At 41.4% G+C, this 25,141-nt stretch overlaps 1 protein-coding gene across 6 annotated transcripts in view; it reads right to left on the bottom strand.

The window, feature by feature from the left end:
- The window catches only part of SLC25A13 (solute carrier family 25 member 13), a 185,744-nt gene that overhangs the window by 16,210 nt on the left and 144,393 nt on the right, over nt 1-25,141 (bottom strand). For all 6 annotated transcript variants that reach the window (XM_058725014.1, XM_058725013.1, XM_058725016.1 and 3 more), the window contains one exon: nt 15,055-15,195. In XM_058725014.1, the coding sequence (XP_058580997.1) occupies nt 15,055-15,195 (141 nt within the window). The remainder of the gene's footprint in view (nt 1-15,054; nt 15,196-25,141) is intronic.

Below are 25,141 nucleotides of genomic sequence, written 5' to 3'. Positions count from 1 at the left end.
AACACAGACAAACAAGAACAAATCTAAGGAAAGAGTGGAGCTGCACTATGAAACACCAAAGGAAAAATGGTCAGGAGGATGCCGTATTTTTCCTACCTGGAATCAGACAACGTGGTCCAGTAATCTATGCGTGCTAGAGAGTGAACGTCAGACCATGAAGAGAGGCCATAGGTTTCTAATTATTTGAGAAAAGGGAGAAGGAAAAGCCAACAAAGAAAGCTACCCTATGGGGCCAGGGGTTTAGGAATAAATGAAGGAATAACCACACAAGTCCTGAGGTAACACCTGCAGTACTAACGTAAGGAGGGAGGGGGACGAGGACGGCTGTGTCTCCTTGCCTCTCCTGGAGCCTGTACCCTTCCACAGCACAGCACCTCAGGCGTCTCCCTGCAGCAAATCACTCTCCAGGGTCAGGAGGAGCCCATGGCCTCTCTCACACCACAGGCATCTAAGTCCAATTCCCAAGGAGAGCTAACTTTGCAAAAGGCTAGAGAAAAAGACTTCTTAAATTTCCCTGGCCTCTTCTCCCCACCACTGTCTTCAGGTCTAAGGCACAAAGGCAGGTGCCAATTTGTAAGGCTGCCTCAGGCAATACCTGACCTGTGGCTCCAGTGCAATGAAAAGGGAAGCAGGATGTGAAAAAGGCTTTTAAAGTTCCAACAGGGAGAATGTTTCTCTCCCAGATTCCTTGATAAATCCTTCACTTCACGGTGAATACCCATTCTCCAGTCTTACATCACAACACAAACCTGTCTGACTTGAAATCTGCTTGTGCCACTTACAATTTTTACTAAGTGATCAGCCATTCTGAACAGGCAACTTTATAATAAAGGGCAACATTCCATGCTGTCCAACAGCCTGCGTCAGCAACACAAAAATCATTACTTTGGCCATTAAAAAATTAATGAATTACCAAGTGTGTGCCACCTAAAATAAATCTTTAAATCTTCTTGCCCTATAAGAAAATCTACACATTTGCCTGCCTTAGGTCTTCCTCACTGGTTCTCTGGACATCTCTGCCCTCAGACACTCTGGCTAGCCCCAAATTTCCTTTGTGCACACAGTAAAGTCACTTGGGGGGAAATTCACAAATACAATAAGCAATCATCTAATCTCTTACTATTCATTAAAGCACTTTCTCCAAAGAGGGAAAATTATTGTATTTTTTAATTTAGTGGGCCTTCTTAAGTAACAGACAGGAACAGTAAAAGGCATCTCAGGGGAGACCTATATATAAATAAACTAGAATCAAAACTCAGATCTAGTTTAATTATCCACTCTGGCTCCATTCCTATTTTGTACCATTCTAAACCCTCACCATCATCATTCTACTTAAAGTCTAGGAAAACTTCTTCAAGGGTTGGTCTCACTTAACTTACAGTTAGGAGTCTAAAACTGACACAGGCCAGTTAGGCTCAGAGACACTGGCCATAGTATCACCATGGCATCAGAATTCTTTCTTTTGCTTCTCATGCTTTTTTTGATATGGACACTGTGGAAAGCCCAAGGGAGTTTAATCAGTTCTTAAGTTGCTGGAATCATCCACGCAAGTTTACTCTGGCAGCTCTGTCAGGCATGAAATTGTCAAAAGATAGAATACAACAGGATTTCTCTCTCTCTCTCTGACACACACACACACACACACACACACACACACACACACACACCCCTAGCTAGCTATCTCCAATATCTTTTCTTCTTCTTTTAAAGCTCTTCATCTTGGATGGTATCACACCTACCCAATCAATCTGAGGAACAAAACAAGCCTTAAGAACGATTGCTGATAAAGAAGTCAGGGCCACAGCAGGTCTTTTTGCATGCTAATTCCTGCTTATTGTAGCTGTACCTGCAACTACAGCTCTAAACAGAACATTTCTAATACAGAGGAAGGTAATTACATTCACAAAGGCACCTCTGTGTCAGGGCCGGGCACCAGGAGCCAGCAGGTCTGGGAGACAGAGGCTTAACAGAGACTCCTGCAGTGAATGCACATTGTCTAGCATGGGGGAAAATGCCAGACGGAGGGACCTGCAGCATTCAAGACAACAGTGGTGCACCTTGTCTGAGGAGGTTATTTAATGCTTCTGGCACCTGTAGTAAGAGCCACCCCTCCTTTTCTACCTTACAGGTTTAGAATTTATTTGGCATGTATAATTGTATATTTTGATCCTGGAGCTACAAACAATGGGCAGCATGTCATGTCTTGATCCCTTAGCATGCCTCTTGGTTTCTCCCAAGTGAGTTAACCCTTGTATACACAGTCTGGCAGCACTGCTCCTGCCCAGTCAAGGGAGAGTTAGGCCCACGTGCCTGGGATTTAAACAGGGTGAGTTTCAGTATCTTGCTGGGAAATACCACTCGTGCCAAGACCCGTTACGTGATTGTGTCACTGGTGTTAAAACCAAATGAACCAGCCAACAACTGGAGACTTGGTATCAGTGACACTGAAATTACTTCAATTTGAATATAAAATATCAAAACCTATTATTTAGTTTCATTAGGCCAGGGACTTTCAGGATATTGGTTTCTCCTTAATTTCACTGTAATTCTGACCAAAGCATCTTGGCAACTCAAGGTTTTTTTGTTTTTTTGTTTTTGTTTTTTGCAGGAAATGCCACTCCTATGTTGGTTCTGGTTCTCTACTCGTCTATTGCACACTGCTTTGCCACCAATGATGCTCATAGTGAGACAGGCTGGAAACCTAGTTAGTGGCACAGTTTTATGACATGAAATTTTGGTCTCTGAGCATGTCACCTTCATAAATCTAATCTATAAAACACATCCACCTTTCAATTTTTCTTTTCTTTCCTTTCTTGCCTTCTTTCCCTTGACATCTCCCTACTATTTGCAAGTTCCACAATCTGTTACTACTCTAAGAGTTTATACCCTGGAAATTTTAATATACACACTTATGGTCTTTGTTAACTTCCTCCTGTATAATACATGCATTTTATACAACTTACATTATAAGCAACCCTCCCATCTTATGGTCATGTATTTTAATTCTAGCTTTAAAAACATGACACATTATAATTACCATTACACATATATTTAAATTCACACAATTCTACTTAGACTAAACATTTACCACTTTGTCATTCCTTCCTTACTGCATCTCAAAACTGTCATCTGGATCACGTTCCTTCTACCTGCAGTATTCTAGAATTTCCTTTAGTAAGGGCCTGATGGTTATATACATTCTGAGTTTTGCTATGTCTTTATTTTATCCTTGTTCCCAGAAGACATTTTTACAGGGTCTAGAATTCTAGGTTGAAAGGTTTTTCTCTTTCATACATGGAAAACACCATTCCTATGTCTTCTGGCTTCCACTGTTCCTGTTTTTAAGTTAGTTGTCAGTTCAACCATTCTCCTTTGAAGGCCATTTGCTTTTCTCTCTGGCCATCTATGAGCTTCTCGTCAGCCTTGGTATCCAGCAGCTTCACTCTGACATGTTTAGTCTAGATTATTTTTATTTAACATCCCACTTGCGATTTGTTGTACTTCTTGAATCTGTGGATTGATAGCTTTTAATAGTTGTGGAGCATTTTTAGCCATCATCTCTCTTTTCCTTCTGGTTTTCTTTTATACCTATTAAACCATCTCATACTTTCCTCTATGTCTCAATCTCCCTTTGTCTCTCATTGCTAAGTTCTAACTAGAATCTTCCAATTCACTAATTCTCTCTTCATCTGTGTTTAATCTGTTGTTAAAACCAAAATTTTGAAATGTTCAGTTTTAAATTTTAATCATTATAAATATTTTCACCCTTTTTAATTTTTTAAAAGAAATAAAAAACATTAATTTTATTTTTGATAATTTTGAAATTTTAAGACTTAGTAGGTTTAAAATGCTGCCTGTTGTTTTTTGCTATCTTTTCTTAAAGTACCTTGTTGCCTTGTGTGACTTCAGATTTTAGACTATGAGCTATTCAGTTTCCTTGCAACAATATCTATGAAAATTCTTTGAGGTCTGGGTTGAAGGTGGGCTCCTTTTGAGAAAATGTGTGTTTGCTCCTGTCAGATACCTGTGGGTACTACCAATTTAAGATTTTGCCAGCTTGAGAGTTTTCATATCACCCAAGAAACATAAATTCAGCATTCAAACCCATGTGAGACAAGGTTAAAATTCCTAATTACCTCTAGGGGAGGAAACCCTCTCCCTTTTCTTTCCCTCCAGAACCAAAGCAAGTTTCCTTATAGCCCAGAATAGTAAAAGTGAGCATTTTTACTTTGCCCTTACACTGAGGTTAGTATAACCCTTTGAGGGCCAGCTTTATGGAAGATGAACTTTTTCAGGACCAGGAATTGGATAAGGCAAGACTGGTCCCTAATGTAGAGACTTGAAGGAGGCACTCAGTACCAGAGATGTTCAATACAAGGTCAGCACCCGAGACTAGGTGCCTCCTTACATTTTGTGACCTAAGTGTCTTGCTTGCCTCGCCTTTTCTACCCCTTTCTTTTAGACTTAGCACTTTAGGCAGTACCTGGTTGTCCCTTGGGACATCAAAAATTAATGCTCAAGTTCAGGTGTTTGGCAAATGCCTTGAAGGCCAAAGCCAGCTTTAGGGTTCTGCTTATCCCACCTAAATTTTGGCTTGAATATTCCTCACTAGCTCATGAATTTGAAAAGGCTTGAACAAAATATATTAAAGTATATTACCCATTTTTATTTGTTTTCAATGGGATGATCAGTTCAAATATCCTAACTGCCAATGGCTCGAAACCCTATGGGGAGAACTTAATACCTTAAAGAGGAGATGCTCAAGCTGGCTTGTTCTTGACACATTCCCTCGACAAGTTTCCTTCAAAATGTTGCAGTATTACACAGGCAATGCCCTTGATAATTCCTTTTTAACTTTTTCTCCTTGATGGAGATTTCAAAGTCCAAAGTGAAGGAAAAAGCTCTTTATTCCAATATCCTTCAGCACATTCAATGAAGGCCACTTCTCTGCATCATCAATCATTATGGCTGATCAGCTAGTTGAGCTGGGTATTCTCTTCGTGTTCCATCTTCCTACATGCCACTCTTCTTGAAGAAAATGACTTTTCAGAGAAAAGGAGACTGTACTAAAAAAAAAAAAAGTCATGGGATGCCTGGGTAGCTCAGTTAGTTGAGTGTCCAACTTCGGCTCAGGTCATAATCTCACAGTTTTTGAGTTAGAGCCCTGCATTGGGCTGTCTGCTGTCAGCGCAGAGCCCACTTTGAATATTCTGTACCCACCCCCCCCCCCGCTCCTGCCCCACTCACGCTCCCTCTCTCTCTCTCAAAAATACACAAACATTAAAAAAAACATAGTCGACATGTGCCATCTTAAATATGGATCTGTATCTGAATTCTGCCACTGCTCACCAACAGAAGGACACTGTAGGAACAAGAATACAGGCTTTGGAGTCAGAAACCTGAGCTCAGTTCATCACTCTGCCACTTAGCTAGCTGGTATTCGGTACAAGTTCGTAAAATCTCTGTACCTCAAGTCCCTCATTTATTAAATGTGAGTAACATTTTTACTGACGTAAGAATTTGTATCCAACAAATGGTATGAAGTACTCAGTATAATACTTAGCAAAAGGATTTTTCCATAAAAGGTGACAATGAAAAGGTAATTACCATCATCAATGAAAAGCACACTGTACTGTTGCAGCAGAAAATGGAAACAGCTAATATATTCTTTAAACAACTTGCAGCTGAGGTATGATTACTATATGGTTTCATACCTGAATCACAGTAGAGTTCTATATGTATCAGGCTAAGAGACAGTCTTTTATTTGGCAAAGACCTAATCCTACCAAAAAGTTTACACTGGTTTGCTAAATGATCATACTCCACATGGGACTTGTGGGCTGTCACATGGCATATTATCTCCTTAATTTTACAGTCAATAAACATTTCTTAAACTGGATACCTTTTAAATGCATACTTTAGTCACAATTAGAAACAAGATAAATGAAAGGACAGATTAGCAGAAATGTGTCTATCACTTCTAGAAAATATATTCAGAGCACTCTATCAACAATGGATTAGGAGCATAATTTTCAATACTTTTAAACATGAAAGACCACATATTTTATTCTAAAAGTTTAATTAAAATAAAAAAGTATTGTGTTCAAACTAATCCTGCATGCACTTGGCAAAAAAACAGAAACAGAAGAAACTCACAACAAAAGAATAAAACGCGACCTTGGTAAAAATGTTTGCCTCTGGGGGTGCCTGGGTGGCTCAGTCGGTTAAGCGTCCGACTTCGGCTCAGGTCACGATCTCGCGGTATGTGAGTTCGAGCCCCGCATCGGGCTCTGTGCTGACTGCTCAGAGCCTGGAGCCCGTTTCAGATTCTGTGTCTCCCTCTCTCTCTGACCCTCCCCCATTCATGCTCTGTCTCTCTCTATCTCAAAAATAAATAAATGTTAAAAAAAAAAATTAGGGGCGCCTGGGTGGCGCAGTCGGTTAAGCGTCCGACTTCAGCCAGGTCACGATCTCGCGGTCCGTGAGTTCGAGCCCCGCGTCAGGCTCTGGGCTGATGGCTCAGAGCCTGGAGCCTGTTTCCGATTCTGTGTCTCCCTCTCTCTCTGTCCCTCCCCTGTTCATGCTCTGTCTCTCTCTGTCTCAAAAATAAATAAATGTTAAAAAAAAATTTAAAAAAAAAAAAAAAAAAAAAAATTAAAAAAAAAAATGTTTGCCTCTGGACAAATAGGTTATCTGTGGGACTAGGAGGCCAACATTTTATTGCTATTTACTCTTTTCTATCTGAATTTTCTTCTTTTAAAAACTATTTTGCCTACCAAAATTAATTTTTAACAAACTCTATGACAATTAATTATTAAAGAACTATGATGCTAAATGTTTATATTCTCTCACTTCCCTTAGTACTGGTTATTTTGAAGGCAATGGTACCATATTCATTTTTGTAACTCCAGCTCCTAGTAGAGAGTTAGCCCTCAACAAATATTTGGTCAACAAATGGAAAAATGATAAGAAAATTAATCATTTTCTAATACTTTTTATTTTCTTTTCTTTATGAAGTACTACATTTTAATTGCAATACAGTTAGCATACAGTGTTATATTAGTTTTGGGCGTAAAATAGAGTCATTTTCTAATATTTTTTTAAAAGTATATTTATTTTCAGAGAGAGAGCATGAGCAGGGGAGGAGCAAAGAGAGAGGTAGAGAGAGAGAGAATCCCAAGAAAGCTCCATACTGTCAGGGCAGAGCCTGATGTGGGGCTCAAACTCACAAACTGAGAAAATGACCCAAGTAAAAATCAAGAGTTGGACACTTAACTGACTGAGCCACCTAGGCACCCTGATTTTCTAATATTTTTAAGAATCTTTTCTAGTCCCCTTTAGCATACTCAATTCCTTTCAGTAGTGTTTTATAAAAATAATTATTTTTCAAGTTGTCTCCTTTTATTTGGTTTTCTAAAGTCCAAAGAAGAAGGCATGACCTAGAGATAGCTGTTGAGCACACAGCAGGGAAAATTACCTAGGACTGGGGCAGAGTGGAAGGAGCTAGATATCTCTGCAAGAATCTATTAGTTGACATGCTATAATTTAAAATTAATAACTAACACATCATGCAAACTATGTGCTCAGTTCTAGCCTATGTCTTTTAAATACATTATTTTAGTAAACCCTGACAACAATCCTGTGAATATGTAGGTTCTATTACTATCCTCTTTTTACAAATGATGGCAGCTGAAACACAGCAACAGAAAGATTTTAAAAGTTTTTTTTTTGTTTGTTTTCTCTTAATTCAACCTTTAAGCATAATATGGACAACATCATATGATTTCCATTATTATTTCAAGTTCACACCATATTAGATACAAACCCCAGCCCCTTGAGGTATTTGATATCATCCTGTGAATTTCTAACCGGTATCACTTTACATTAATGCCATCCCTTCTCCCCACCATCCCTGGCTTACAGCCCCCTAAAAGGCTACCCAGCTTTCAGTCTTGCCCTCCTACATGGCACTGTCCACACTGAAACTGAATTATCCTTCTTCAAATGCAAACCTGACCATGTCATTTGTCTTTGGCTTCCACTGGTGAACGATGACTCCTCCCTTAAGGCTATCTCCCTTTCAGAAAGCCTTCCAGACCTTGCTGTGGAGTTAGCCCCACCTCCCTTAGAACCTGTGCACACCCCTGACAGCCCTTCCCAACTGCATATATGTTGTACTCCGAGGGTCTTTTTACTGGTGTGACCACCCCACGAGATGGTAAACTTCTGATAAAACCATGCACTTCTTATTATGTTTGTATCCCTGGCACCCAGGGCAGAGCTTGCTGGGTAAAGGAATGGATGCCTCTGAAAAGGAGAAAGCAAACTCTCATATAATTAGCTGCTTTCTTTACAGCTGATGTCCCACCATCATAGTCTTTGGTCATTACTTGCCAAAGTAATTCACTCACTATCTGTGCTCTAATATCCTTGTTTATAACTTGGAAACACCTGGCTTTTGTTTACCACTCATTTGCTCAACAAATATTTATCAAATGTCTATTTATGTGTCAGAAACTGTTATACAAGGTAGGTCTCTGGTATCAAAGTACACTCTAGATGAGCACACACACCCAGGGAGGCTATGACAGCAAGTGATGTGGCTGTCTTTCTGAGCAAGCGTCTGTTGACCCAAGATGTGAAGGGAAGAATGTTTAGGCAGAGGAAAAAGCAAGAGGGAGTGAACTTGGAATATCTGAATAAAAGAAATGCAGCCAGTGTCGCTAGCAGAGGATGGTACAAAATGGAGGGTGGAGAAGATAGGGCCACAGGGAAGGAGCTGGGGTTCTATTCTAGGTGCAACAGGAAGCTGCTAGATGGTTTTCCTTTAGGAAGACATGGTTTCTGTAGGGCACACTCGTGTCTCATTTCCTCTGGTTTCTGCTTAATAAGATCTCATGTGAGAGGCTTTCCTGATCACCTATTAAAATGCACCCCCTGGGGCGCCTGGGTGGCTCAGTCGGTTAAGTGGCCGACTTCGGCTAAGGTCATGATCTCGCGGTCCGTGAGTTCAAGCCCTGCATCGGGCTCTGTGCTGACAGCTCAGAGCCAGGAGCCTGCTTCAGATTCTGTGTCTCCTTCTCTCTGACCCTCCCTGTTCATGCTTTGTCTCTCCCTGTCTCAAAAATAAATAAAACGTTAAAAAAAAATTTTTTTAAATGCCCCCCCTGCCCCACATCCCATCCTGCCTTGAGCCTTTTCCTCACCCTCATCTGCCTCTTTTTTCTTCAAAGTCTTAACACCCACCTGATGTCAGAGATTTGTTTTTGTTGAACTGCGTGTAGGTGACACACAACGTGATAGTTTCAGGTGTACAACATAGTGATTCACCATCTCTAGATGATAGTGCTGTGATCACGACTAGCGTAGCCACCATCTGTCACCATACAACACTATTACAATGTCACTAACTATATTCCCTATGCTGTACCTCTTATCCCCATGGCATATTCCCGGCATAACTGGAAGCCTGTTATCTCCCACCCCTTCTCCTGTCTTGGCCATCTCTGCCACTCCCCACCTCACCTCTCACCAAATTTACTTTCTTGATGGCTTTTTCTACCCACCAAACGTTGAACAGGGACTTGGCTCTTCACAGCCGCATCCTAACCTACCAGAGTAGTCAGCTTTCATTAAAAGTGTGTGGAGTGAATTAATTAATCTGATTTACATTTTAAACAGACCAACTCTGGCTGCTGTGGGGACAACGGATTTAAGGGAGTCAAGAGTCAAAATGAATAAATCCATGAGGAGGCTTTCACAGACACCCAGATGAAAGATAAATGTGGGAGAAGTAAGACAGTGAGAACTACCACCTTGGTGGCTGTAAAACCATCTAATGGCCCTTGATGTTAGCAGGGCACAAGTGTCCTCAAAGTAATGATGGGGCAACTGTTTTCTTCAGGTGGGGTCAGGAACTCAGAAAAATAGGTATTTTTAAAAGCTCCTAAATTGAGTATTCTTGTGTACTCATACACTATCAAGCTCAAATTGATAAACTGATGTCATCTGACAACATCTATTCACACTGAAACTATGCACATGCCCCTTGACTTAGACATTTTCATTGCTAGGAATTTATCATTTGCATATACTCACAAAATTATGTCAAAATACACTGTAGGGGATATTCACCTTGTCATTGCTTATAGTATCCCCAAACTAGAAGCAACACAAACATTCATCAATAGGAAACTTCTTAGAAAAACTTAAAAAAAAAATGTACACAGCTATTAAGTACAACGAAGAAAGAGTTTCAAGGTCTACTGCATGCATTTGAAACTCCTATAACATTGTGTGTCAACTATACATTTCAACTTAAAAAAGATATATGGTGTATTTAGAGATATTCTATTTGGGGAGCCTGGGTGGCTCAGTTCGTTAACATCTAACTCAAGTCATGATCTCACAGTTCGTGGAATCAAGTCCCACATCGGGCTCTGTGCTGACAGCAAGGAGCCTGGTTGGGATTCTGTCTCCCTATCTCTGCCCCTCCCTGGCCTGCTCCCTTTTTCTCTCTCAAAAAATAAGTAAATAAGCATTAAAAAAAAGAAATATTCCCTTTGTGTTAAAGCGTGCACACACACATACAACATTGAAACGGATACAATTTGTGATAGATACACAGAGAGAAAAGGAGATAAATACGGATGTAATTAGATTTTTTTTTCTTAAGGATATGTAAGAAAATAGTGGTAACCTTTTGAAGAGAGAAGGAAGCAGTAAGGGTTTGAGAGTCTTACTTTTTCACATATCTTTTGAATTATTTGATTTTTTTTAAAGGTAAACTTCTATTTTAAACACACACAAACAACACCTCTTTGAGAGAATTAGCAGAATAAATAAGAATGTACTGATGTATCACTACTTGCTTTCTGATTTTAAGGAGAGCAGCTCCAGTGACTGGTTTATACACACTATGTGAATGAACACACATACACACATACTTGCATGTAGATGAAAATTGTATTTGAATGCTCTGTTAAATGCAGAGGGACAAATGCCTTTGGTGAGAACACAGTCGATACCGCTCCTATCCTAAGTGACCACCTTCCAGGCTGGAGTGTAATTGTGATTACATAATCTGAAAGCAGTTTTCAACAATGCTTGATATCCTGGCTGTCACCGCTTCACTGACCATGTTTTTGCCCTCACAAAGCACCATGAACTTGTCCATTGCTTAAGGAAGCAACTTTTTAGCCTATATCAGCTGTGTTGCCCTTATTAATGTTAAATGATGTTTCCTTCCATTACTACAGTGTAAACCATTCCCTTGTCAAAGCTCTGTTGGCTCCTATGGGCAAGGTACCATTCAAAAGATGCATACCACTTTCTTTTCTATGACGGAATTGATTTTATTTATGTTCCAGGGGCTTATGCAATAAACAAAATTTATGTAGGGAAAGGGAAATACATGCTCATATATTCTTAAGAAAAGTAATATATGTTGTAGTTTTTTTTTTTTTAAACTACATTATATTCAAATAGCTCGTTCAGTGGCAGTTAATTTTCTTGCCTTTACTTCAATTACCTACCTAGTCTGTGCTGTGACTAAATCTCCCTAAATGTTACAAAAGGTGGGGGGGGGGGGGGAAGGGGGCTTTGTTTGCAGAGTTCACTATATCTGTCCTAAACCATTTCTAAGCTCAGGAATGTGAAATGTTTACCAAATCCACTTTTTTTTCAGTTGTAAATGTATTTCTAAAGCAAACGTCCTAATTACCATTTACTGGGAAGTCACAGAATACTTGGGTAATTTGCAAGTCAATTCAGGAGAAAAAGAGAAAGACTGGTTAAGTCCAATTTAGGTGAGGTTAAACAGCAGGCCTAAACACACAGACAGAGCCACTCACCACACACTCCTCCCGGGTCTTACATTGTCATGTAAACAACAGCAAACAAAAGATCCTAGGGAAGGAGAATGAAGATCACCAGTCCCCACTAAAACCGGGACAGTAGTTCTCTTTCTAAAGACCCACCTGCAGGGACACATACCAAGTTCTACATTGTTAGGTCACTCCAGGCCATTTCCATTTTTCTGCCCAACTTAAAAAGGCTAGAGACAGAGGGGCGCCTGGGTGGCTTAGTCAGTTGCGGACCTCCAACTTCAGCTCAGGTCATGATCTCACGGTTCATGAGTTCGAGCCCCGCATCGGGCTCTGTGCTGACCGCTCAGAGCCTGGAGCCTGCTTCGGATTCTGTGTCTCCCTCTCTCTCTGCTCCTCCCCTGCTCATGCTCTGCCTCTCTCTATCTCAAAAATAAATAAAAACATTAAAAAAAAATTTTTTTAGAGACAGAAAAACCTTTATGACTAAAAAGCAGTCAAAATCACAGCAAATCATGGAAATGCTAAAGTCCCAAAGCTCCAATGCTTCAGCATTCCCTAAAAGGATGGATCTTGACTTGCTAAAAGATTTCTGAGCAGGGAAGGGTGGGGTCAGATGAGCGAAACTGGAGAGGAGAGATTCGCAAGAAACAAAACCCGTGGCTGGAACAGGGGAACATAAAGGAGGGTCGAGGAGGGTGATAATGCCGGACTGAGCCAACAGAATGGAGAGGTGAGCTCTCTGCTGAGTGAAGCCTAGACTCAGTCTTAGTGAATTTGGCCGCTGACACCAATGGCCTGCAGAAAGGATGGGACTGCAGAGTTGCACAGACACCTGAGTTTCCAGAAGCTCTCAAAGTGTTAGTGACTTCACTTGGTAATTACCAATACTCCAAAAGCAGCATTTTGTAAGGCAGCAACAAGCCCCATGGAATGCCTCTGAACTGGATTAAACCACCAGGCTAGTAATTAAACTACCTTTATATGGGAGAGGTCTCTTGCTCAAACTTGAGCAATCCTGCTCATTTCAGGAAAGCAGTGGAAACAAGAAACTTCTGAGCCTCGGTTTCAGCCCAGATACCCGTCATCGGCAGCTTCTATTTTCCGAACTGCAAAATCAGGAGACCAACTTCTTGCAAGGGGTGTTAGCAGGGATTTAGATTTTGAAATACTGTGAAGATGAAAAGGACTCTCAGTCTTATATCATTTGCAGGTAGTTTAACAGTCTCCGTTTCTGTGTCAGCAAACAAGTTTTTACCATTTTATCTTTCGAGACGTTTCGATAGCAGTCATTGCCATAGTACCTAAGTGCTTTTCACCAGACAACCTGCTGAAAGACTGCTTGGCATCTTGTCAAAATGACGTACGTGCTGCCACGCTTGCTACAGTCTGCAGAGAGCCCAAAAATTCAGAAAAGAAGACTACTCTTCTTCAAATTTATCGGTGCTGTGCTTTGTGATAATACTGCTTGTTCCTTTACAGCTGGAGAATAATTTGGTAAGTGAAATGCCTCTAACAGTGTGCTCCCTGCACAACCACAGGCTGAGTATTTTGAGCACTACTTACAAAATCTGCATGCTTATTCCTAACCACACATGCCTAAATATAAGGCAAGTTTTTCCCCCCTAAAACTAACCCCAGAAAAGGTGTGTCACATTATATTCAAGTCTAACAAAGTCTTGGATCATGGGGTACAATCACTTGACCTTGAGAAGTACAGAGTAGCATTTGGGGACAGGCGGATTTGCCTGCAACAACCTTAATCATCACTAACACTGGATGTTTATACCAAAATTACCTCCAAAACTTGAATTAAAGAAAAGGGGAGGGGGGAGTATTCCTGGGGGTAGGATCTCATAAATGCTGAATGTCAAAACAAGGCATTTTACACGGACTCTCAAAAGCAATACGATAAGTTGTTTATGGGACCAGGTATGTCCATTCAGGATGAACTGGGAAGAGGAAAAAAGAAACAACTGTCCTCATGCTGTGTGTCTGTGGGATAAAATTTCCAGGGACAATGCTGCACACGGAGCCCAAAAGTGCTTCACCCTGCCAGCGTGGGATAAAAACGTAGACAATGTACTCGGCAAGACCATGTGAATGGTTGATTCACAGGTGGAGATCCAAACACTGATTCAAAATCCTTATAAAGAGTTTGAATAAGATATTTCTTGATATGTATGGACAGAAAAAAGTCATATCAATTTCCTATGATGGGAATTTGTATGTTTGTGTGTAAATAAATGAAAACTATTTTGAGTAAACATCTGACTTCAGGTTTATTTATCCCTAAAACTTTACTTAGTCAAGTTGGCCGTGAAAAAATTTTTTTAACTTCCTTACTGAAAAATTGTAAACACCTTATGTTTGATAAAGCCTTATGGCTGGGGATATATGGAGGCAGTTCTAGTATATTCCAGTTCAACTTCTTGGTAGAGGAGTGCGAATAATAAATTTCAAGAATTTTCTGAAAGCCTGGTTTTGCAATTATTCTGAAAAACTATTTTCTAAATGACAATTAAGATTCAAAATAATTATGACAAAGGCATATATATGGACAGGGTTGGAATATACAACCCTGAAAATAAATTCCCAATCTAGTACGGGCTTCTCCTTTAACTGAGCTCAGTGTATCTTCTGAAAAATGGTACCCTGTGATCTTTGTTTCTACCCTTCACAGAGGACAGCACTGAGAATTAGCTTTTTGTATGGGTAACAAATCCAAATAAAGCTCCAGCCACTGTTGCTGCAAAGAGCTAACTGCTGAGCAACACTCACATCATAGTCATCTGTGATTAGTATATCTTGAGGATGGCTTTAAAAAAAATTTTTTTTTTAATGTTTATTTATTTTTAAGAGACAGAGAGAAACAGATCACAAGCAGGGGAGGGACAGAGAGAGATGGAGACACAGAATCCTAAGCAGGCTCCAGGCTCTGAGCTGTCAGCACAGAGCCTGGCGTGGGGCTTGAACTCACAAAGTGCAAGATCATGATCGGAGCTGAAGTTGGACACTTAATCGACTTAGCCACCCAGGCGGCCCTCAAGGATGGCTTTTTGATGGCATGCATGAAGGCACCCTATGGGCCCCAGCAGAATGCCTTTTCCAGGTACCAAAATGTGAGGAGTCAATTTCATGCTGATGAGAAGTTTATTTACATAGTTCACCCCATCTGCTAATTTAGGAGATGAACACAGATCAAGTAAATGACTAAAAGGACAGTTACCTTGTAGATCCCAAAGAACCCCAGGTCCCTTACGACAGACAGGGCACTGACTCGGGGACCAGTAGTGATCTCTCCAGCCACTTGCAAACGGATCTTGACGATTTCTAAAGGATTTGTGAAAATCACCTGGGAGCCTCCTGCCTAGAAAAAGAGAAAAAAAGTAAAGATTTAGGATCACAGAAGGGTAAGGGTAAGGGTAAGGAAGGTCGGGAAGAGGGTGTGATTATCCTCTATGGAGCTCAGAATATTCTATCTTCAAGAGACTGTAGTTTTCCATCCTCGTTCCATCAATTACGACAGGGACTAAGATGGGGCACCTGGGTGGCTCAGTCAGTTAAGCATCCGACTTATCTCAGGTCATGATTTTGCGGTTCATGAGTTCAAGCCCCACATCGGGCTCTAGGTTGACAGCTCAGAGCCTGGACCTTGCTTTGGATTGTGTCTCCCCCGCCCCCCACCTCTCTCCTGCTTACACTCTGTCTCTTTCTCTCTCTCAAAAATAAATAAACATTAAAAAAGAAAAAAGACAGTGACTATGAGTCTGAATCAAAATACAGTTACTGCCAAGGAGGTCCTGGGTACTGAGGTCCTATTTCCCTCATGCAGACGTTGAAAGAGGGCAAAGAGCAGAGACAGATGTCTTGTGGCTTCACCAAAGTCGTTGCATGGAAATGAAATGGATTCCCTGAAGCACAAACAACTGCTATCACAGGGCTCAAAGCCAAGGGCACAAAGGCAGCACTAAAATGAAAATCAAATAGTATCCAAATAAAGAGACACAAACCTGCTTGTCCGAATAGGAGGAGATAGGGAGGACACAGGTTCTCCCGTGATGGACTCTATGATTCTGGCAATGATTCAAGAATTGCCAGAGAACACGTAAACTTAGATGAAAGCTATTTTGTCTTCTCTTAAAAAATCAGGTCCATCGTCAAACACCATTTCATGGAGCTGCATATTCTTATAATTTTATGTATGTATTACCTGTGTATAGATTAATCTTTTTATAGAAGATAAATGTCAAAGTAGTAAAAATATGCATCAAATCAATTATGGCCCAAACTCTGAGCAATGTGTATTATTTCATTCCAGCAGTGGCTGGGTGCCCCACCTCTAAGATCATCAGCGGAAGTCTTTAAAGTGGACTTGGGGCACCTGGGTGGTTCAGTCAGTTAAGCATTTGGCTCTTGACTTCAGCTCAGGTCATGATCTCATGGTTCATGGGTTTGAGCCCCGCATCAGGCTCTGTGCTGGCAGCATGGAGCCTGCTTGGGATTCTCTCTCTCTCCCTCTCTCTCTACCCCTGCCCTGCTTGTGTGCTCTGTTTCTCTCTCTCTCAAAATGAATAAACTTAAAAAAATAAAAGTAAAAAGAATAAAACGTACTTAAACAATAAAGTGTATTATAAGGGAAGTTTTAAGCTAGTTATTTTGAAGCTCAGCTTGCATTTATTATACGCAATTACATTCTTTCTCACTGTACTTCAGCTTGTTACTTCTTGTCACAAATATATTAAATTTTTATTTCTTCCAAACTAAGGTTGATACACAGTATAGTTCAGAATCTTTATTACCTAGTGATGCCACCACACTAGACCAGATATGGTGCTGATATTTTACAGCTCAGTAGATGCCATCACGGTAACAAGCATAATTTGGATTAATATCATACAAAACTACTTCTTGTTAGATTCTCTGACCCCATTAACCAATGTATGTGCCCTCATAAAATGGCCAGTACTAATCAACACTGGATAAACAAAGATGATCTTGAAATTATAATTCACTTGGAAATAAAAATTAGATACAATATAAATATCCAACTATGAGAGATGGATTAAATGAATTTGGGTATGTCATGCAATGGAGATACTATGCTGCCAATGAAAATATTGTGGAAAAGGTCATATATATATATATATATATACATACATACATACTGGGAAGTATAAACTCTCATGTTCAAATGCATGTACAGCTTTCCCCCCCGTTATCCCTTACCGTCGTGTAGAAAATACACCAATGTAGTGCTTTTTAGGTGGTAGGATTACAAGTGGTTTATTTTCTTTTCTGCTGTATTTCTTATTTCTTCTACACAGATTATATATTACTTCTATAAAGAAAAATAAATACCTCTGCATAACTTATCTGGTATGTATAGCAATGTTAGCTAAAAAAAGTAAAGAAATATGTTCATCCATTAATTCTCTATAAATTAAACTGTTTTTTTTTTTTTTTACCAACTTGATATCTTAAGACAGACTTGATCTTAAAAACAGACCAAGCCCACCCCTCTCACCACATTACAACTGTTTAGAAGGCAGCAGTATGGTCCAGTGTCTTGACGGCCACACAGACCACCTCTCTTTGCTTACTTGTTTCACCCCTCACCTTTGGCTCTCCTACGTGACTCTCAGGAGGTGGGCCAAACAATCCTGGCAGGAAAAAACCTAGGTTAGATTCATCAAAAGGTCCAAGAAAGACCCTTAGATAGCAGGAAGGAGAGCATGAGGCGATATGCCCAGAGGCTGGTGTGTTCTTCTGGTCCCACAGACATTGGGCTCCCTCTTCTCTGGCTCAGAACAGCTGTTCTTTGCTCCCACACTGCTGGGAGCTGCGGGGAGGCAGAAAGGCCAAGTCCCCACCTGTCTACAGCTCCTCAGTATTTTGTGGGTTTGCACCTGCATCTTTCCACATGACATAGGGGAGTTAAAGTTGTCAGAAGGAAGAGAGGAAATGGACCTGGCTTAGTAACAGCACCAATGGTACAATGAGGATTATGTCTGTGCTTCCTGACCCAAGCTCTTGAGTTGCAAAAATGAATAAAAAATAAATATATGAAAATTGTTTTATGGGAGCAGAATGAGAAAGATTTGCTGAGCTGGAATTAATCCAATCTGAGGCTGATTTATAAAAGTCCCAATGTGGGTAACAGCATCTCTATCAAGGGCAGAACGGACAGGAGTCTGCATTGTCGATCTTCTTAAAGAACAGCACAGGAATGCAAGGCACACTCATCAACAGCGGCTGCAGAGGCACCTGCGCGCATGTGCACACTGAGTCCCTGTCCCATTTGTCAAACCACCTCACTCAATATGAGGCTTGCGGAGATGGCAAACGGACCGCAGCCAGCACGATGTCTGTGACACAGTAGTGTCACCATAGAGTTTCTTTCTCCTCTCTCCCAAAGTGATGGTGCCCCTCTCTGCCGCATGTTACGGTCACTTGCGAAGCTCTGAAAAAGTACTGGCTTCCAAATCCTACTTCAGATAAATAAGAAATTCTGCAACTGCTCTTTAAAAAACCTGATTAAGATGTGCAGTGAGATTTGAGAATCGCTCTACTTCACTGGATCACCTCCATGATCCCTTTAAATTCTGAGAGGCTGCTTGACAGGCTTACTTACAACTGTGACTTCTAATTCCAGTTCTCCAGTTTCTTTCAGAGGGCAACTTTTATGTTTTACATCTGACCTCACAACAAACTCTTTGTACGTCTCCAAGTGGTGCCGTTATTAAAGGGTATAATCCTTAGGCACAGAATCGCTGTCTTACTCGTTACCTTATATCTGCACTAATAGTTGTAAAAGTTAATGTTATATACAAAATAAGAACTTAATACTCAATTCCCTGACTCCCAGCCAATCGATAGATACCAATTCTTTTAGCACGGCACAGTGAATTCTAATCACTAAGGACAATGCAAAAGTCAAATCCACTTCAGACAGCTGCAGGGAACAGACGCAGTGGGAAGAAAGTGTAGTGATACTGAGAAAAAATAATGATGTACTCCTGGCTTCGGGTGGGCTCAGAAAGAAAGAGCTTCCAGACTCAAAGTGGCACATTGTACAGGTACCAAAGATGAATCAGTCCTTTGGAGTCAAGCTGGAAGGAAATGAGAGACTCCAAGGCACCAAGAGAAGATGCTTATCATCAGATGCACAGTGTCTGGGCATCACCACAACTTGATCACTGAACGGCACACTGGCTGCCGCTCTCCCAGTCTATTGTCCATTCACAGTGCCTTACCTGTGTCCCTCCTCCGTGAGATCAAAGATAGCTGAATCCACAGACCACGAACAGGAACACCTATTGTGCATGTCTTTGTGTCCCTCATCACTTGAGAGACCTGGCTGTGTGATGATGCTGTTTTGTGTGTGTGTGTGTGTGTGTGTGTGTGTGTGTGTGTGTGTAATTTTGTCACAAATCACTTCCCTGTGACTTTCTGGAGTCTGTGGCAAGTAGGACAGGCAAAGATTTTCTACACTGCACTAGAACTGGTTCTGTGTGGGTGGCACATTATATTTATAGTGGGGACGCTGAGGTGTCTATAAGTTTCCTTTCTACAGGTTCTTTATTACTGAAACCTTAGTTCCTACCCAGCATCTGGATCTATCCAAGAAACACACGTGCTTATTACTACAGACTCACTTCTGCTACCTGATCATTCATTCATTCATTCATTCACATCATAAAAGTCCCAAACATTTATAAGCAATCGTGCTCAAAGTTTGTCTTAAGAGCTGCAAGGGCACAAGATGAGTGAGAAAACATTCCTGTTCTCAAGGAGCTTGAAATAGGAGTGAGGTCATAAATATTCATTAAGCATCCATTACTGGGTATCAGGGTATTTATTGCTTTGCATGGATTACAGATCTTCAGCCCACTAAAGAGGTATTTTTTCCAGATTTTACATAAGAGAAAATTGAGGCATAAAAGATTAAAGAAACTGTTATGGGCTGAACTGTGTTCCAACAAAATTCATATACTGAAGTCCTAACACTCAGTACCTCAGACAGTGCCTGTATTTGGAGACAGGGCCTTCACAAAAGTAGTTAAGGTAAGATGAGGTCATATGGGTGGCCCCTACTCCCATGTGGCCTTTGTCCTTATAGTAAGAGGAAACTGAGATATGGATACAAATGTGCACAATGAAAAGAGAGTGTGAGGACACAGCGAGAAGGGGGCCATCATCAGGCCAACGAAAGAGGCCTCTGAAGAAACCAACCCTGCTGACACCATCTTGGACTTCCAGCTTCCAGAAACATGACAAAATAATTACACCCAGTCTGTGGAATTTTGTTATGGCAGGGCTGGCAAACCAATACAGCACTTACACAAGGCTACACAGCCAGCAAGCAAAGGATTTTCTATGGAGTCCAATAAATGTATGTGTTACGAAGAAAAAACATGGCACATAGGAAAAGGGAATTATAACTAACATGAAGAGGTAAGGTCCAGATAAACTGCCATGGCAATTCGAAGAAAGGTAAGATATCTGTTGGATGGGATAACCTGGAGAGGTGGTAAGGCATGTAAGAATGTAACACATCAGTTGGTGACTGAGTGCAATTAGGATTTAGCTAATCCAGGCAGAGAAGGGCACAAAGGCACAGTGACTAAGGCCTGGCACACTTAGAGAGCAAAGAGACCCAGTACCGTGTGTCCAGTGAAGTTTTAATATGGATGATAATTATGAGGAGATCAACATTATCATCCACTAGCATTTACTGAGTGTTGACTATGTACTACATGTTACACTAAGAGCTCTATATGAATTTTCTCCGTTGGTCCTCATAACATAAGGTAGCTAATAATACTATTCCAGTGTTATAAGTGAGCAAATGGAGACGGAAAGGGTGAAGGAGCTTATGTAACCTGCCTGAGATCACAGAGCTAGGAAGATGGAGTCTATATTCAAAGCAGACCTGCCCGAAGCCAGACAGGCACTTCCACCATTTATCACTACGTATCCTGGCAGCACAGAAGAACCAGCCAGCTGCTTAAGGCCACGAGAGAAGAAGGCTGGAGAAGGCTACTGGGGCCAAATCACAGAAGGCCTCGATAGTGCCTTCCTGTGCTCGTGCGGTGGGAGGAACGCAGGTTATACAGGGTTTAGACCTGGAGAGTGTCGTGACTACCATCTGTGTCTCAGAAAGATGGACCGGGTGGTAGAAGGGAGAGTTCAGTAGGGGAGACGAGCCCAAAGCCAGGGATAACAATTAGGGTTTTAGCAGACTAGATGAGAGAGAAGAAAGGCCAGAATTGGAACAATTACACCAGCAAGAAGGTATGGGGGTGGATGGCTGAGCACTGGATGCAGCAGAGAACGCCGGGCCCCGCTGCTGAGAATGCGGGAGAAGGAGTGTGTAGGATCAAAGAAAGGACCCATATTTTTACAAGTGTGTAACAGGAACAAAGGGGCACAGAGGAAGGGTGACACATCCAGAAGGCAATGGGAAAGCGAGCTGGGAGTTAGGGAGGGAGTCAGAGGAGGGTGTCATCCCCCATCTGTGCTAACTGAAGACAGGAGCTCACATGGGGTGCAGGGAGATGAAACGTCAACAGTGGAGACCTAAGTGACAAGAAGCCTCCGCCACACAGCACAGCAATCCAGGCACAGAGGTCAAGAGAGGGGCTTCTGGAAGGGAAAAAGCCAACGACAAAATGGCCAACAATATCTGCTGGCACAGGGAGGCAAGGTCCAGCTCACCGTGTGATCTGTGGTTGGAAAAATGGAAAAGTGGATGCTGGGGAATCAGAGTTTGTGCAATCTACATTGTTTTTAATGTTTATTTATTTTTGAGAGACAGAGAGAGACAGTGAGCAGGGGAGGGGCAGAGAGAGGGGGAGACGCAGAATCCGAAGCAGGTTCCAGGCTCTGAGCTGTCAGAACAGAGCCCGACGTGGGGCTCAAACTCACAAACCACGAGATCATGACCTGAGCCAAAGTCAGATGCTTAACCGCTTAACCGACTGAGCCACCCAGGCGTCCCATGTGTAATCTACCTTTTTAAGGGAAGGGAAAGAGAGAGAATGATGTCATTTATGGAAGCAAGCAAGGCAGAATGCAAATGCATTTAGGGTCATGAAGGAGAGCAGCTCTAGGGGACAGTGAAGAGATAAATTGGAGCTGAGGAGGATTAGGTCACACTTATGCAAAATAGCACACAAGTTCTGGGTGGGGGAGGGGAGTGGAAGGCAGACAGACAGTGAAGCCGGGATTTCCCTACTATTTATGATTCAAAGACAAACAGAATCAAATGGATCAGGATTTGGCACAAGGAGACAACGGAAGTTCTAAAGCATAAACCGAACACAAAACAACAAATGACCCCTGAGAACAAGAGTAACATCACATTCTGGCTCTCCAGAAGTTATATAAAGTTATGGTGAAGTTAGTCCGATGTGCACAGACAGGAGGACAATGAGGTACCTAGTGACATCTAAAGAGGTGTCTGATGCAGTGGCCCATGCTTGCCACCCCGCAGCTCAAACAGACGGGAGACACAGCAGGATGCAGTGTGCTGAAGGGCTGTTTAGGCATGCTTATCTGCACCTGCCTGAAAGGACTGGAGCCACGGGGCAGCACCCAGTGGGTTCTCCATTAAGACCCCACTGTGTGCACAGGTCTGCAGATGAGGAATGAGTCAGTTCAGTCTTATGTGGATTCTCACCCGGACGAGACTAGATATGTTTACTGCCCACTGCACTAACAGTGAATGCTAGTGTCAATGTGACAAAATGCTTTGTAGCATTTTTTTTTTTTTTAATTTTTTTTCAACATTTTTAATTTATTTTTGGGACAGAGAGAGACAGAGCATGAACGGGGGAGGGGCAGAGAGAGAGGGAGACACAGAATCGGAAACAGGCTCCAGGCTCCGAGCCATCAGCCCAGAGCCTGACGCGGGGCTCAAACTCACGGACCGCGAGATCGTGACCTGGCTGAAGTCGGACGCTTAACCGACTGCGCCACCCAGGCGCCCCACATTTTTTTTTTTTTTTTTTAAAGAAAACTGTGTGCCAACTCCACAGCAGATGTGTAAGAGTGAACAAAACTAATGAACACCCCCCCCCCCCCCCCCGCCCCATACACACACACCTTACAGAGCACATTTCTGGCTGTTACTCACAGGACTGTGCGAAGATAAAATGGAAAGAGGTACATAAAGCACTCATCCCGGTGCCTGGCATACTACTCAATCAATGATACTGCTTACCATTCAACTTACCAAACCCCCTCAAAGCCAGTACAAATGAGTTCCAGTTTTTTCTTTTCCTAGAAACCTGTACATTAAACTTTCTTTTTGAGGGAAACATAGTTGTACCGAGGATTGCAGGAAGTAGCAGTCTCGAGCAAAAAAAGTTTGGTGGGGGTTGGGGGGGGGGACACAAAAACTCACCTAAGTGATGGGTGATAGAGTGGTTATCCACATAACCAGAGAGTTTTTATTTAATTTAAACTCACTTAACTTTATTAATTAAATTCAAGCTGACACTCCATAAAAGTGGGTACTTCTAATTTTGAATACTTTTGTTACAGAGAAATGGTCAATCACGTCCTGCTGCAGGAGCTGGTAAAAATGACAATGGCTAGATAAGAGAGTTATCCAGCAGAGTTTACCATACACTGCCTGTGGGGATGCTTTCTGTGGTTCCATGTAGGTGTGAACTGCCCCCAACACTAGCAAACCACTTTGAAAATGAGCACCACCAGTTGCACAAGGAACTGAGACAGAGACTAGGTTCCCCACTGCTGAAAACGAGGCACAGTGCACATTCTTCTGACCAGGTAATCTGACTGCTGGAAGGAAAGCCACACAAATGCCCTTTATGTTCAAGATCAACTTCTAATGTTTCGGGCCTTTAAAGCTGTCCCAAGTGAATGCTGGATAACCCATTTTGCTACCAATACAAATCCAAGTTCATGTCTCCAGGACAGTTTCAGTGGTTGTGATTCCTGTCTAAAATTCATGATCTTCATAAACTCACCTTTGCATCCAGGAGGGCTGAGAGCAACCAGAAAGGGACACAGGACTATGGAAGCTACAACTATGTCAGCATGAAACCCAAGCACCAAGCTTCTCAAATGAATAGGGCTCTGTCGACACAATCATCGTTATTTCCAAATGCTCTAATTTTTCATATGACACACTCCTCATGGCTCAAAGTAAAATTACAGGTTTTTTCCCTCTAATACCCCCTCTCTGAAATGGGCCAGACAGTCTGCAAAGAACCTGAAACGTGGCTTCCGTCACAGCTTTGGCTCACTGACCAGATGCGACTATAAGCTTGATTTCTTCTTTTTCACGATTTTGTCACCCAAATTCCTCTTGCTATGTTATGTAATGATTAAGTTCACTGTTAACACTTCAGATGCTGCATAGGTAATTTTATTCTGGGAGGTTATTCATCTGCTTTTTTAAAAACAGAATGTCAAGAAACATTCAGAAAGGCAACATACTGCAGGACCCTAATGCACTGCCCAATTTCTCCAAGGACAGGGACCTTCACACTAAAGTGAGCCTAACATAGTTCAGGTCCAATAATTGTGAACAAGTAGGTTTTAAAGTTATATGCCTTGAAGATGACTTACCCAGCCTGCTTATTATTAAACTTTGGAAAATAGCCACAGCCTAAACACGTTATGTAAAGGTCTGCTCCAGAAGCTCCAGTTCTTATTTCCCTAGGATGCATTTTCTTTCACCTACTAGGAACTAAGCAAGCCCTTCTCCAAGGCTTCTTTCCTAACCTGGATAGTATCCCTGAACATTCTTTTTGGGACCTGGGGAGTTGAGTCCGAAGAACTCACAAGATGAAAAGGCATGCTTCGTATGATTTGCCTCCCCAAACCAGGCTAGCCAAAAGTCTTGAGAATATTCAGAAACTGTTAACAATCTTGCATTAAAAAAAAAAAAAAAAAAAAAAAAATCAATCCTGTCATCAATCTGCTGTCCACAGAAAACATAGCGGGGTATTTTTTTTTTAACATAGTGCAATTCCTGCTACATTTTAAACTAAAAGCATTAAATATAACTGTATTTAATCACCTCCCCTTAATTTGAATTCACATGGTAGATACTTATAGCTACTTAAAAAATTAAGTGGCAAAATGTATATGAAGAATGTGTATCTTGATATTTTAATTATGCTCAATTGAATGTACTTAGATTTAAAGTGCTTTTCACAAATGACATGTGCTAAGAATATCTAATTGCACACTGACATTCTAAAATGTGTGCTTACATGTGTCAAAAATAGATTAATATGAAGTTATGGAATATGGCTTTTTTAAACTAAAACCTAAAT

This window comes from Neofelis nebulosa, chromosome 4 (genome assembly GCF_028018385.1).
Source record: "Neofelis nebulosa isolate mNeoNeb1 chromosome 4, mNeoNeb1.pri, whole genome shotgun sequence".
NCBI lineage: Eukaryota > Metazoa > Chordata > Mammalia > Carnivora > Felidae > Neofelis > Neofelis nebulosa.
Note: the sequence above shows the minus strand (reverse complement) of the source record. Positions and strands in the feature narration are given on the sequence as shown.